At 39.8% G+C, this 15,023-nt stretch overlaps 2 protein-coding genes across 3 annotated transcripts in view; both read left to right on the top strand.

Annotated features, from left to right (window-relative positions):
• LOC123960621 (single-stranded DNA-binding protein 2) overlaps window positions 1-11,354 on the top strand; it is a 62,434-nt gene extending 51,080 nt beyond the window's left edge. For both annotated transcript variants that reach the window (XM_046035476.1, XM_046035475.1), the window contains 13 exons: window positions 1,740-1,829; window positions 4,976-5,035; window positions 5,151-5,217; window positions 6,594-6,664; window positions 6,758-6,825; window positions 7,280-7,328; window positions 7,411-7,446; window positions 7,535-7,589; window positions 7,951-8,021; window positions 8,210-8,288; window positions 8,431-8,459; window positions 8,581-8,679; window positions 9,321-11,354. In XM_046035476.1, coding sequence (XP_045891432.1) covers window positions 1,740-1,829; window positions 4,976-5,035; window positions 5,151-5,217; window positions 6,594-6,664; window positions 6,758-6,825; window positions 7,280-7,328; window positions 7,411-7,446; window positions 7,535-7,589; window positions 7,951-8,021; window positions 8,210-8,288; window positions 8,431-8,459; window positions 8,581-8,679; window positions 9,321-9,350 — 804 coding nt within the window. In that variant the 3' untranslated portion in view covers window positions 9,351-11,354. The remainder of the gene's footprint in view (window positions 1-1,739; window positions 1,830-4,975; window positions 5,036-5,150; window positions 5,218-6,593; window positions 6,665-6,757; window positions 6,826-7,279; window positions 7,329-7,410; window positions 7,447-7,534; window positions 7,590-7,950; window positions 8,022-8,209; window positions 8,289-8,430; window positions 8,460-8,580; window positions 8,680-9,320) is intronic.
• Window positions 11,355-12,706: 1,352 nt separating this feature from the next.
• Window positions 12,707-14,473, top strand: LOC123960962. Its single transcript, XM_046036023.1, has 6 exons — window positions 12,707-12,867; window positions 13,440-13,582; window positions 13,693-13,757; window positions 13,856-13,990; window positions 14,123-14,221; window positions 14,310-14,473. Exons 1-6 carry the CDS (start codon window positions 12,763-12,765, stop codon window positions 14,363-14,365), a joined length of 603 nt encoding a protein of 200 aa, XP_045891979.1. The 5' UTR covers window positions 12,707-12,762; the 3' UTR covers window positions 14,366-14,473.
• Window positions 14,474-15,023: the final 550 nt, after the last annotated feature.

Genomic DNA, 15,023 nt, shown 5'->3' with positions numbered 1-15,023 from the left:
GTTTGGGGGGGGGGGGGGGTTGCTGGTTTTGGGGCAGGGATATATCCTGGCAGGTTGTATTTCTTTATTTTTATTATTCTTTCTTTTCTTGTTTGTATTTGTGAAATGCTGCTTTGTCAGCAGGTCAGGTAGATTTTTTTCCTCCCCCAGTTTTTCTTTTCCTGCACAAACAAACATTAAGTGCGCTCACACACACACACACACACACACACACACACACACACACACATGCACACACATAATCTCTGCTTTGTCCTCTTTTCATTTCTTTCCCTCCCTACCTCTCTCTCTATGTGTGAAGGCAAACTCAGCAGACCTCCAGGCTGCAAGGGAGTAAAGGCATTCTGGGTAATCCAGGGTGCGAGAAAGAAGAGGGAAAGAAAGGGGGCAAAAACTCTTACAAAATCCCAATACACACTCCATGCTGTGCATGATGTTATACACTCAGACAAACACACACACAAACAAACCAAATCCAGCCTCTCGTCACTGAAACACAGAGATACAATGTCCATCTGTGTCCATCTGTAGATTCATCTGCTGAGACAAATACAGGCTCTGTTTGCAGCAGAATATGGAACCAAAAAGCTGCATGGCATCCTGTTCCCTGTTGCCGAACATTAACGATTGGGAGATATGGCGGAGAATGAGGGAGGATGAGGGAAAAGCGAGGGTGGTGGTTGGAGTAGAGGAGGACTCAGGAGTTTCATCAGTCCGCTTTTATCTCGGCTCTGATTAAACCTTGTTCCTGTCTGACCTAAAAAGTCAGCTGGCAGAAACTTCAGAGACTGTGGGTGAATTTCACTGGAGCTCTTTACACCCAGCCGATGCCTTCAGAGAGGAAGAGAAAGCAGAGGGGAGATCAGAGAAATAGAACAGAGAGTGGGCAGATAGTGAAAAAAATACACACGGACACAGGCATGCTGACTTTATGTGCTCACTGTTCACACATTATCATATACATGCATGTACACTGTCCCACTATGCATGTTGTCTGGTCTGTATACCAAATAAGGATGAGGAAGAGGCCGGTGCTGGGCGGTAACTCGGGGTTAGTAAGTGGTACAATGCCACAGGAAGCAAACAGAGGCTGTGCTGAAATGTGCCAGCGCCACCCGTCTGGGGCAAGCACAACAAAAAAACACAAGGTATAAAAATAAACCTGAGCCGCCATGGCAGGGCATCTGCAGAAACAGGAAATGCCCCACTGAGGGAGAGACAGCAAGTGAGAATTTAGGAATTCCAAATTTATTGATGTTTGTTTAAGTTAGGTAACAACAGCAATACTGCTATATACTGTTTAAAGTATCAAAAGTAAAAGTACGTTATAATGCAGAAAAAAGTGAGTGAATATTTTACTCTTATATACTATATTATTGGATAATCTTTTGATGCATTGATGTTTTAAGTAGCATTTTGCTTTTCAAGTTGCAGTTGATTTTAACTGTTATATTGTGTTGCGTAGTTTAATCCTTAACAGTGCATCATATTTTATAAACTCATCATATTGGAGGAAAATGTACACTAAATAGCTCTGACATGTAGTGGAAGTTGAAGAATTATAAAGTAGCATCAAATGGAAATACTCACGAAAAATACTTCAAATTTGTATTATACCGCAGTACTTGACTAAATATACTTTCCATCATTGCTGAGCAAAGAGGTGTTGAGTATCTTGAGTTGTGATTTTTACTCTGTTTCTTTGCGTGTGTTTGCATGTGTGTGTTTGCATCTTTAAGAGTGCTGCAGCAGCTCCCAGCCCCGTCCTTGGGAACCTTCCCCCAGGAGATGGCATGCCAGTGGGGCCAGTCCCTCCAGGATTCTTTCAGGTATATGGTACTTACCACTTACACAGTTTTAAATTATACTATTAAATATTCGTTAACAAATGTGAATATTTAATCATAAAGCTTTTCCTCAAATCACTCACTCACTTATACTTCACTGTATGTAATAATATACAGTATCTTTGCATGTGTGTACAATTTGCATTTATCTGTGTGTGGGGGGAATCACCATGTGTCCCTCAAAACGGAGAGAAAAGACAGGAGAAATAAATAGCTTTTAAACAAAAAGATACACATCCAGCTTTGCCCCAGATCATCTCTGTTCTCCATCAGAAGGACAGTTGTATATTGATTAATCGTCATTATCAGTCATACTCAGACGCTCGCATCTGACACACAGATCAATAGCCTTCATAGGCATTTCACAGCTCTGCTTTCAAAAAACTGCACTATGAGTCCAAACAGCCTTTTCCATCTCCTTCTGAAAATCAATAGTTCTTTGAAGACAAGGTCTTGTTAAGACTCATTGGTTAAAGAAACCAACAATTATCAGATTAACAGAAAATTTATTTGAATATGGTCAGAATATCACCGAAGGTGAATCGTGTGGTTAACTGAATTTTATGGCAAAAAAAATAAATGCAGATCACAGACAATGCACACTCATGCCCATAAAGCTATATCCACATATCTAGCTTTCAACATTACTTATGTATTATTATTAAATGTATTGATTTAGTAACTCCATATGTTCAGTTGTTTGCATTTATTTGTTCTGAATGTATGTATGTGGGGGATAGCTTGGTGATTTGAGCCTGTAGGGAAGTTGAGCCACCCCTTGTTTCTCGGCAACCATAGACAAAATTGGTCATATGAATACACATTTTTGAAGATTTAATCATTTTACTCACCCTGTGATGACGAGAGGCCCAGGGAATAAGGGAATAAGCACATTTAATTTCAAAAAACTGTTTTTTGCCGTTCAAAGTGATTTTTGTATACGTTCATGGAGTCCTGATTCTAATGTCTGAACAATTACAGACATGTTTGAAAAAATCTTACGCATGTGTTAGTGCTTTAGGAAGTTACAATATGAGGTTATACTGTTAGCATGACATTACCCTCAAACAGCTGGATGACACACTTTTGTTAAAATGGCAGGGATGGGTTAATTTAAATTGTGTGACATTATGCATTTTAGACCAGAAACGATCATGTCATGCTTCTATAAATGGAAGACAGACAGGCTTCAACTCCTCTTGTGAATTTGGACAGAGGAGTGGGAGAGGTACAAAAATGGGAAGTTCATTCATCAGGTGGCACGAGACATGACGATAAATATGATGACTTTAAAGTGATACATTAATATGAAAAAACTGGGAAACATAGTGGAAATGTTTCACTACTAAATGCAACTGAATGTTGGGACCTCGCGTTTGAGTTTGCACGATAAAATGCCATTGATGTCCCCGACCCCCATGTCGCTCAACTTATCCTCTCCCTTAAAATATGGCTTTCCAAAAAAGAAGTGGCCCAACTTGCCACATATCAGGGGCAGGTTGAGCCACTTTGTTTTTGGAAAGCCATATTTTGAAAACAGTTTATTTTAGATCTAAATTGATTATTCCCAAGGATGCACCACATCCTAAAATATATGTACATGTTTTAGTTGAAGACCTTACTGTCATGTCCTCACTTTAAAGACACATCAAGTAAAAACTGGCTAAACTCGCCCCGCTCTCCCCTATGCATGGAAACAATCATTTTAATCATTATAGTATTTAGGTAGACCTAAAATACTGTAGCTGTTCCTGATCAAAACAAGTGGACCATTGCTCTCTAGTGGCAAGTTATTGTATTGCTTCTCCAGCACTGCAGACTGGCTTTTCTGACCACAGTGGCATCAATTCAGCAGACATAGCAACAGCATTGCTACTGTCTGTGGTGAGGACAAGTGAAAACCCATTCAAAGCTGCAAAAGAGCTTCTACCACATGCTGCCAAACTGCACACAGTTAACACATACACTTACATCATTATTTACAAGCCTTATATTTTATTCTCTCATTTTTTTCACTTTTTCCATAAATCCAATGCAATGAAAATGCATCGGTTTCCTGACTCTGCTGTCATGGAACTGTTGTTAAAAGAAAATGAGCCCAAAACTCAACAGAAGACATACGCAGTAGTGTTGTTTGGTTTCCTGTTTTGGAGAGGGAAAAAACTCCTGCTCACAGAGCCGTGCCAGCAGTGCCTACATGTACCAGGATGCATTGTGCACGAGCTTCGTATGCCCACCCAGTGGGCTTCTCTGTGACAGCAAAGCTAATGCTAGCTGAGCTTACCAGCAGTCAACCTACTACTCTTATTATTAGTTGGCTTTAAATGAGGCTTTACGTTTACACAGGTTCTGTTGATAGTCCCTCAATAATACAACCCTCTCGGCCCTTATGGTCTCTCATGTATACCTTCGTATCGCACACACTGGCTCTCTCGAGGTGGACATGTCCCCATCACTTTTTGAAGTGGTTGATTTTGTCCCCATCATTTTTTGAAAGCGGAATTAATGGAAAAAAAAATGTTTTGAATAATAGCTGGCACCAAAATCCATTAACTAACAAATGAAAATGCTTTTGAGAAAGGTTTATTTGCACAATAAGAAAACATGCAATGTAAATATAGAGGAAACAAATGTGCATTGTCCTAAAAAAGTAACTTAAAAAATACAACCTCTCCCTTTAAACATGACAAGCAGCAGTGTGCAGCATTGACAGTTTAACATCTAAAGATAAGGTTGATTTACTATCTTCCGTTTTATGTATGTTTATATTCTAGGGCAGAGATATTGGATACCTGTTGTTATCGCTGGGTTTACTTATATGCACTGGTACTTACTATACAGTAGTGGTTTTGACATTGTTTGATTGACATGGTGTTGCAAGTGTGGATGTATTGGATGTGACCTGAGTATTTTCGGCTATTGTCGTAATTTATTCAATTTAGATCAACTGCATTTACCATAAACACTGATTAGACATCCACATCAAAGGTGCCAAATTTAAGTATGTAGTGTTTTGGCATGGAGCCATTTGTCACGGCAAACCTAAATATGTCATGCATGTAATAGATTCTGTGCACAGTATTTATTATCTTGAGTGATTCAACCTGCATTTATACTGTTTGTTTCAGCCATTTATGTCACCTCGATACCCCGGAGGACCCAGACCACCCCTGAGATTACCCAATCAGGTAAGAGCCACACTGACACCTGCAGGTGGCAGACAGAACCGTGGATAGTAGGAATAGAAAGTATCTGTGTGGCCATGATGAGAATGCTGTTTGATGGATTTTCCTCCCTCTGTAGGGACTTGGAGGAGTCCCAGGTGGTCAGCCTATGTTACCCAGTGGAATGGACCCTACCAGACAGCAAGGTACACATAGACACACTCGGATGCACAAACACAGACATACTGTAAGATATAACGGCACATGTGCCCAGTTATTACCCAGTTTATTAGCATTATTTTATCTTTTGATTTCAACCAAAAAGTATTTTCTGTGGAGCCACAGCCTGTGGAAATGACATCCCAAAACTATTGATAAAACTAAGAGTCTATTGCCACATTAGAAGTTCTGTAAAGCTGCTCTAAGACACTTACATTAACATGCTCATATAACAATGCCAACATGCTGATTTTTAGCAAGTGTGTCATCATTTTGTTTTAGCATCTTGCATTGGTAACAGCTGTTAATTAGCAATTAACTCAAAGTAAAGCTTTGTTTGTTGTCTTCAGTTTTGCAGTAAACCGAAGTATTGGACAAATTAAAAATATTGACCTGATGATGGTGCTGAATGAAAAGTTAAGGCTAATCAGAAAAGTTATAGTTCATCCTGCGGGGAACATGAATGTCGGTACCAGAATTAGTGCCAATCCATCAAGTAGACATTAAGATATTTCACTCAAAATCACAAATGTCAAACTAATCGGTCAGGGGATTACCAAAGTCAGATTACCATAGTCAGTAAGATCATCCTCGGGGGTCCGTGAAACCAGAATTTCATGGCAGTCTGTCAAATAATTGTTAAGATTTTTTTGTCGGGACCAAAGTTGTAAACCGGGCTGACATTGCCGTCTTTTAGAGCAATGCCTCTAGCACACACTGAAGAGCCACGCTGTTGCACTGGCTGGTGCTGTGTATGTCTTCATTACGATGAATTTGGTTGCTGCAGTTCATTCTGAAACAACTACATCGTTGATCTCTGGAGAATCACAGTGGAGATCACATAGAACGTTCTGGGAAGAGGTTTTATATGCTTTCGCTCTTTTTGAAGAGATGTGAACACTCGTAATGAAAGAATATGTCACCCAAGGCATCTTTATGTATTTTTAATAGTTTTTTGGTGACAATGAAGTTCTACAGCAAGGCGACATAAGCTACATTAGTCTGTGGCTGCACAGACAATGCTTGTTAGACGAGTGAATCGTTAGTTTAGTCTCTCCATGGGATTTGTTGACGATACTAATACAAATCTTCTTATCTTTTAAGTACAACCCCATTTACACAAAATACTCCCTCCACCAGACAACACATAAATTATGCATGAAAGAAGCAGAATGTTCAGTTTATGTTCAACTCAACTCAGACTCAACTGTAAAATGTTAAATAATGGTCTCATCATCTCCTCCTGGGGATTCTGAAACACTAATGTGTCAAGACAAAGGTGTAAGACAGAAATTATCCCACTCTGACAAATCCTGAATACAAAACCGATGGTTTTATTTTGAAAGTTTTTTCTTTCTTTCAGGACATCCAAATATGGGAGGACCAATGCAGCGGATGACTCCACCCAGAGGCATGGTACCACTAGGGCCCCAGGTATGGGACCAGATGATTTGTGGTAACATTTACAAAGCATTGGGTCTCTCTTGTAGACATAACTATGGATATTTTGTTGCTTTTGTTTTTTAGAACTATGGAGGTGGGATGAGACCTCCACTGAATGCTCTGGTTGGTCCTGGGATGCCTGGCATGAACATGTGAGTGATATCTACATGATGTAACACACACACACACACACACACACACACACACACACAATGTAAATATAAATGACCTCCCCACATTTCTCTCACTCAGAGAGACAACATTAAACTACAAACATACTTACCTTAATCTCTCACTACAGTAGATGCACCCAGCCATTATATTTATGTAGCTTTTAATTACAACTTTACTGTATGTTCTTGGCTTTTAGAGGTCTGGAAGTGGAGCTAGGAGCCAGCTTTCCTCTATTTTGTCTTCTTTTTGTCTTTTGTTAAAACATGTTGTTCCCATCACCTCTTAGGCAACAGAAGAGCTTGTTGTTGCCAAGTCTTCTCAAATAAATTGGAAACAAAGAAGCTTGCCAAAAGCAGAAAACTAAAGTGTGTGTGTGTGTGTGTGTGTGTGTGTGTGTGTGTGTGTGTGTGTGTGTGTGTGTGTGTGTTCTAGGGGACCTGGTGCGGGTAGACCCTGGCCAAATCCTCCAAACTCCAATTCGGTAAGTGCTCTAATAAAGACACCCAACAGAAAGTTTAACAGTTATTTCATTTCTTTCATGAGTCCCTTCTGTATTTTTGCAGACTCCTTATTCTTCTGCATCTCCAGGAAGTTATGTGGTATGTATGTTTGAGATTAAAGTGTTGTAGAGGCTGTAATTCATTAGTTCATGAGTGAATGTTATGTAAACCAAAACTGTAATTTTAGGGACCTCCAGGGGGAGGGGGGCCACCTGGGACCCCAATAATGCCAAGTCCAGCAGGTATGTGTGTGTGTGTGTGTGTGTGTGTGTGTATGTTTTTCATGTTAATTCGTTGGGACTAACCTGAATGCACACTAACCTATAGGGACTATGTCACCATGAAGACAAAAATTGAGGTCTCCATGGGTTCAGGCTTCTTTCAGGTTAAGGGTTTTGCCTGGTTTTAGGGTTCAGGTTACAATTGGGTTTTTAGTCCTAGGTTTAAGGTTAGGCATGTAGTTGTGATGGCCAAGATTAGGGTAAGGGGCAAGGGAATGCATCGTGTCAATAAGATGTCCCCACAGGGATAGTGGAACAAATGTGTGTATGTGTATGTTGATGCTCTTTCCTTTTCTTATTGTTTCTCCATTTGTTATGTCAGATTCAACCAACTCTGGCGACAACATGTACACTATGATAAACACAGTCCCTCCAGGTGGAAGCCGACCAAATGTGAGACATTTTTCTCTCAGTATGTCATTGTATCTGAGTATGCTGCAGTGCAAATGGATTGTGTGTGTGTGTGTGTGTGTGTGTAACAGCTGTTTGATGTAAAAAATGTGTTGTTTTTTTAAACTTGTTTTGTTAATGGTACATTTCCGGACAGGTTTATCATTGTCTCCTGTGTCTCTTGATCTCAGTTCCCTATGGGTGCAGGTGGCGACGGTCCATTAGGGGGAATGGCTGGAATGGAGCCCCATCACATGAATGGGTCATTAGGTACAGGAACGAGTAGCTTGTAGAGCATGTACTGTATTGCCACTAAATCTCTGGTTGTGTTTTTCCCTAATTTGTCAAATAGTTTAAGCAAAATGAGCATTTGATAAATGTGTCATTTTCATACTTGCGTTCCCTCTTTCAGGGTCAGGCGATATGGACAGTCTCCCAAAGGTAAGAGAAAATATTTTTCTGCTTTGAAACTCCAGTTTGCAATTGCACTGCACGTCTGATTTTTTAGCCTTAATAGCATAGCAATTACCATCAAGCTGGGTTTTACATGCTTTTTTAACAGAACTCACCTGGTAACCTAAGTATGAGTAACCAGCCCGGGACCCCGAGGGAGGATGGAGAGATGGGAGGAAACTTCCTTAACCCTTTTCAGAATGAAAGTGTAAGTCACTTGTCATCTACTGATTAAAGGGATCTTAGGTGTTTGGTGTTCAAAACACCATACCCATACTATTAGGTTAAACACAAAAATTTAAAATGGGTTCATAAAATGTTAAGGAGTAGTTTGACATTTTGCAAAAACATGCATTTGCTTCATTGCAAGATGGATACTACTCTCAAAACGGCAAACCAGCTAACCTGCCTCTGTCCAAAGGAGAAAAAATGTCAAATTACTAGCACCTCTTAAGTTTACTCAACATGTTTTATCTGTTTAATCCGTTTAGAGTTGCTGGTAGGCAGATTTTGTTACGTTCTGACAGAGGCTAGCTGTCTAGCTGTTTACCCCTATTTCCAGTCTTTAGGCTAAGCTAAGTGGCTGCTAGCTGTAGCTTCGGATGTGCCATACAGGCAGTATCGATCTTCCCATCTAACTCCGGGAGGAAATCAATAAAGCATATTTCCCATCATGTGGAACTATTTGCTTAATGTTTGACAGGGTTCGTAGCGCCCGCATTCATGAAAATCATTGGACAATCCATAGCATTTTGGAGGGATACTGTTGTACAACAGTGAAAAATGCTTTTCTCTCTCTCATACACAGACATACACACATACTTATTTTTTCTCATGTCATCTTTGCAGTATTCTCCAAACATGACGATGAGTGTGTGAAGGCTCTGGAAGCAGGTTTGGTCAGTCGCTCAGTAAGATGGTGTGGATCGGTGAGAAGCAGAGAGACAGGATGTGATGTCATCTAAGCCAGTGACTCTTCCTCCACCGCCAACCTGCCTAGTCGGGACAGTTGCCAGAGGTTCCGTCCTTCTACGACCCCCACCCCACCCTACCCACCATTGTTTTTGTCCACGTCTCTTCTCTCCTGTTTCTTCTCACGTTCTAAGTCGTGACTCCGCTACATTCATCAGTTCTTCCTCTGCAACTATGAGACTGTACAAAGGAACCAAATTGAAACAACTCTGAGGAGAACTCTTTGTATATTTGCATACAGTGTGTATGAGACTGTGCACACACTCCAGTTACAGGCAGATGTCTCGGCCTTTTGCATCATATCACACAGTTCATGCCCAAAAATGAAAGGCCAGTATCCTATTTATTCTAAAGTTTTAAATGATTTAAAGAGATATATATATACACTTTTTGATTGACTTTGAAATATAATCTGTCTGGCTGTCACGTTGAACATCTTTTGTCTTCATATATTACTTTGTCCATTACTGGAGGAGAATTGGAGGGACATCAAAATCATATTACAATGGGGTTTATTTGAGGCTTGTGCAGATATTTGTAGTCCAGAAATTTTAAATTTTTTCAACTTTTGTGGGTCTAAGGAATTTTCATCCCCAAACTCAGCCACAAATGTGGAAAATGTAAGATTTTTTCCTTCTGCCTCACCTCTATCACATGTTTGCGAGGCCTGGTGAGGCAAATGAAGTGCAGATCCAAGTCAGCTCTTTGTTCAGACATTACTCATGATTTGCAGAAAGGATTCAGCACAACTTGGAGTATTTGCCTGCATCTTGAATTTGAAGTCACATTAAATGGTTATTGAGAAAAAAAAAAGAGCTTTGTTCGATTATCGTCACTAGTGACAATTACAGGATAAAGGTAAATAGTAAAGTAGTAAAACAGCAGCAAAAGCAGTAAAGTAGAAGAGCTATTTGTAAGAGAAAGAATGTGTTATTTCTTCTTTCAAAAGTTATGTAGTCTCTCTTTAAATCATTATCAGATCAGTCACTATGCTAACTGTATTTGATTGGTTTGCACAAAGTGTAATACCCAATAGTACAGAAAGTTTTTTTCATAATTAAATGATGCATCTTTCTGTATTCAGCGATAAACATTGTTGTGATTCAAATTGTAAGACTCCCCACTGTGAGTGGTATACCGAATTTCCCTTTGGATGATTTTAAATTCTGTTGACTGCACAAGCACAGGGCTTTAATATGGGGAGAGCAAAAGATCCTTAAAAAATCTTTAGAACTTTACTCACATTTTTTAGCAGTTTACATCCTGGAGCCACAGTTGCAAAATGGGTACAATGAGCCACATTCTCTGCAGATAAAATCTTAAAATGGAGGGTAAGACACAAGCTTATAATGTCACTTTGGTCACTCATACTTTATTGTCATCCGGATAAACTGTGATCTCAGTGTGGTGTGGAAGGTTGGTTGGTACAAAAAAGCTAAAATAAGCTTGTTTTTAATCAATGTTTAAAACTTTTTTCACTGCCCAAGTTGTATTTTCATTGTGTCCAAAGGTTGATACTCCTGTGAACATTCTCCTCTCCCCTCCCTTACTGCAAAGTGTACAGCTCACAAATGTAGCTCCTCTGTCTTGTATATGTATTTGATATTATTATTATTATTATTTAAAGAAAAACCTGGAGAGAAATAATTGCATAGGGGAGGGATGGACTGATGATGCATCACAACTGAACAGAGATATTTTATTTTGTTTTTGTGTTAGATTGAAGCCATAAGTGGGAGAACAAGATGCATTTGTAAATTGGATCATGTTTTCTGTTTTGTGGCAGTATGTGGGACTCCATTTGTGATGTGTTCATTTTCTCTTTTTTATTCTTGTATTATGTTTTTGTAAATACACAGAGAAGTATTTCATGGGTTTTGAATATGCTAGTATAAAGCTTCTCTTCCCTTACTCAAGGTGTCAGCTCTTTTCATTTGTGAGGACTGCGTGTGTGTGGACATGAAGTCAGTCACTTCAGGGTGTATTGAGTGTGTTTGTAGACAATGTAATGTTATCACGAGTCTCTCTGAATTTTGTGCTGCCTGTGTTGTACAGTTGTCTCCAGTGTGACAACATTTAAGAACAAAGACTGGCTCTGGCGATCACAGTCACAGTTTTAGCAGTTCAGCTTCATTCCAGGATTACTGGCAGTCATGCTTGTCACCCACTTTGTGACAGAATTTTGTCTAGAGAAGACCACTGCACCCAAAAGTCAGAAGTTTTTCAAAAAGAACTGAAAACAGGTGGGGCATAAAAGTGACAGTTTGACATTTTGAGTAATATGCTTATTTGCTTTCTGGCCGAGAGTTAGATGAGAAGATTGATACCACTCTCAAAATGTCGAACTATTCCTTTTTAGTGTAATACATGGTCTATTCAGAAAGACACCACTCTCCTGGAGCCCAGCACTTGCTGCCCCATGTTTTACAGGCTCATTTTCATTGATGGCGCACAAATCACGGTAGCTGGGGGGATCAGTGCGGCAACAACCTTTTTACAAATTGATTTACACTGTGGCTGGAATCCAGTATAAGACGGTGGAAGATTTATCTTTTGCCAGCTTTAGAGGTGCACTCACAGTGAAAGAAGACTGTTCTGTAGTTATTATGTGGTTGCCACATTATTATACCCAGCAGGAGAACCTTAGAAGAAATTATTTCAGAAAGTTTTAATGTGACGGTTTAAGTAATAAGTAACATATACATATACCTCAGACTGTGTGATCTACGCATATTGCAGGAGTGCATTTCTCACGATCAGTCACTCTATCTCTCTTTCTGTCCTCACAACACAAACACAGAGAAAGAGTGAGACTATCACCCACAGAAGGAATAATCCACCCTGCACAAGAGAAAACAGTAGGAGGGAACCTTTGGCAGGAGAAGAAGACCACTTTTTATCTTGTATTAAACCATGGCATAGCATAAAAAACACATGCAATAAACATTTACAACATATGAAATATTTATCCCTATCCTTCACACAATAAAACCAAATAGAGGAGAAATCAGCAAATATAGTAATATATCTCCTGTATTCCTTTGTCTCTGCAGGGATACATTTGAACTATTTATCACACATTCCCACCATTTCACAAACACACAAACATACCGTAGTCCGCCCACCACCCATGTCCCTATTCACCCCACCAAACTCTCTCTCTCCCTCTCCCTCTCTCTCTCTCTCTTTCTCTCTCTCTCTCTCACCCCAATATTTAGGTAACTTCCCCTCTGCTAGTCCTCACAGTGGCCCTCCTGCAGGAGTTCAGTTGTCCTGTTCTTGCTTTGGTATCCAGGTGGCTGTCATTTCACTTCTAACCATGTCTGTTCAGTTTTGTTTAGCTTTGCTGGCTCTCCTCTCTCTGACTGCGGCATCTAATCCAGACTGTGAGGAGCTGCTTAAACCTCTGGAGGATCGAAGCAGGGTACGTTGTCCGCAGCATCTACATTCGAGCTAAAGCAGAATTCAGGCCACACATTTGGTTTTGCATTATTTAATCGAACCCAATTTACATTATTGTTGTTTGGTAATTTACCTGAAAACAAAATCTGTGTTTTCAAAAAGTCAAGCTGCAGAGCAAAAAAACAATGAGTAAACATGGCTGCAAAAAGGGGAATATTATGAATTCAGGAGTGTAGTTGCACTGAAGTGGCCACTGTAGCAGTCAACTGTGACATCTCAAATGGTGCACAAGCACTTGAACGCAAGGGAAAATTCAAAAGGTCACCATGATTAATTTTCCACAAAAGAAAGTTGATTTTCTTACTGACTTGAATCTACACTAAAAACAACAAATGGTACTTTTAATAAACCATTATCAGTAATGTTAATTGCAAGCAATTTGAAGGTTGGACTATAACGTGCATGCTGTATTGTTTTAATGTACCATACATTGCCCTATTTAGACCTTAAAAGCGCTTTGCAAAAACTAAGAGGATTCTTACATTTGTGCTCCTAAATCTCTTCACTTCAAGATGAGTTTTAATCTGTTTCTAGATTTCTGGAAAATGGATATTCTATGCTGGAACATCAGACAACAAAGAACTCCTGAAGCAACTTAAAACGATCAACAGCTCCTGGATTGAACTCTCACCTATACCTGACAGTGATGATATGACCCTTCGATGGGGAGACAAAATGTAATATCTGTAAATGAATGTCATTATTTTTAAGGCAACCAGTGCATAATATAACTGGTGAGATTTATCCCAGTGCATATGTGCTTATTATGTTTACCTCTCCTTATAAGGGATGGAAAATGTCATCATGGAGGCGTTAATTCCACCTTCTCAGGAAACTCCTCCAAGGTGACATGTAAGAAAATACATACTGTTGTACGTGCTTCATCCCACAATTACTAGAAATGCTCCAAGTGCATAACAATATGTTAATATTCTGTTTATCTCTAATAGTTTACTTTAACTCCTCCAATCATGAGCATGTTGGGAAGCACCTGGTGACCTGCCCTGACTGCATCCTCTGGACAGACACCTCAGTGATGGAGGGCAACGGGGAAACCAGAAAAGGCAGAAACCTCTATCTTTTCAGTGAGTTTACAGTTGTTTGTAACGATCTGTAACTGCTTTTCTGTACACCAAAGTAAATGATCTGTTCCATAGATTTTTTCCCTTGTTAAAAGAGGTAACATTAACTTTTCCCTGTCCCTCCCTTCTTTGCAGCAAAGTCTGGGAAATTGGATGCCGCTCATTTGGAAGTTTTCAAGAAACAGGCAGCATGCCTCAACTTCCCACCAGAATTCCACTTTGGAGAATCCACAGGTAAGATGCTTCCGCCTTTTTCTCTCTTCACCACTACACACGCAACAGTAACAAGGTTGTGTAACCTGATTTCCTGCCTCTGTTTCAGACATGTGCCCCGATGAGAAGGAAGCTGCCACAGATGTAAAGGAGGAAGAACAATAGAGAAAGCGCATTTTGAAGCGACTGTTGTCCACTACACCTCAAATCTGTCCCGAGACCTGAAGTTACTCCATGAGTCAAATTGCTGTATTAAAGACCAGAATAGACTGATTTCACATTTATGATCAGATTTACAAATCATGATGAATACCACTTAGATGTCTTTTTCTTTTATGCATATAAAGCTTAACAAAATGAAACACTATATATTTGCACACTTGTATTTTTCATAAATGCAATCTACATAGTGAGAGTTTTTATGATTCAAAGCAGCTGTTATGGACTGTGACTAAAATGTGTGGTAAGGGAGCAAAAGATGGAAATAATAAGCAGAGCTGGGGGCTGGTTGACTGTTTCGTTCATGCATACTCTTCCTCTGCCTCAACACTAGTCTTTCATGTTGCCTACTTGTCAGAGGATCCCTTGAGGGATGGAGAGCAACATTTTTACACGGCTGTGAGAAACTTGTGCTGGAGTGCAGCCCTTCCAAAAGGCGTCATGCACTGTGTGGTGATTTCCCTGAGAGAAGACAAAGTCGGGGGCTTTTTACCTATTTGCATATTCCTCTCGCTCAGTTTCACCAGGCTGACTTTTAACCATCACGTAACCAAAAACATTTACTGCTAAATGAAACTGTAACATTTCTCCCCGGTTCAATACA

This window comes from Micropterus dolomieu, linkage group LG21 (genome assembly GCF_021292245.1).
Source record: "Micropterus dolomieu isolate WLL.071019.BEF.003 ecotype Adirondacks linkage group LG21, ASM2129224v1, whole genome shotgun sequence".
NCBI lineage: Eukaryota > Metazoa > Chordata > Actinopteri > Centrarchiformes > Centrarchidae > Micropterus > Micropterus dolomieu.
This window is presented reverse-complemented; position numbering and strand designations above follow the sequence as displayed.

What these genes read in the sequence shown, in the direction of transcription:
- LOC123960962 (XM_046036023.1), top strand. Translation starts at nt 12,763, where the DNA reads ATGTCTGTTCAGTTTTGTTTAGCTTTGCTGGCTCTCCTCTCTCTGACT. An exon ending in CTTCGATGGGGAGACAAAAT is followed by an intron (nt 13,583 to 13,692) that starts GTAATATCTGTA and finishes TCTCCTTATAAG; the next exon opens with GGATGGAAAATGTCATCATG. An exon ending in CCACTTTGGAGAATCCACAG is followed by an intron (nt 14,222 to 14,309) that starts GTAAGATGCTTC and finishes CCTCTGTTTCAG; the next exon opens with ACATGTGCCCCGATGAGAAG.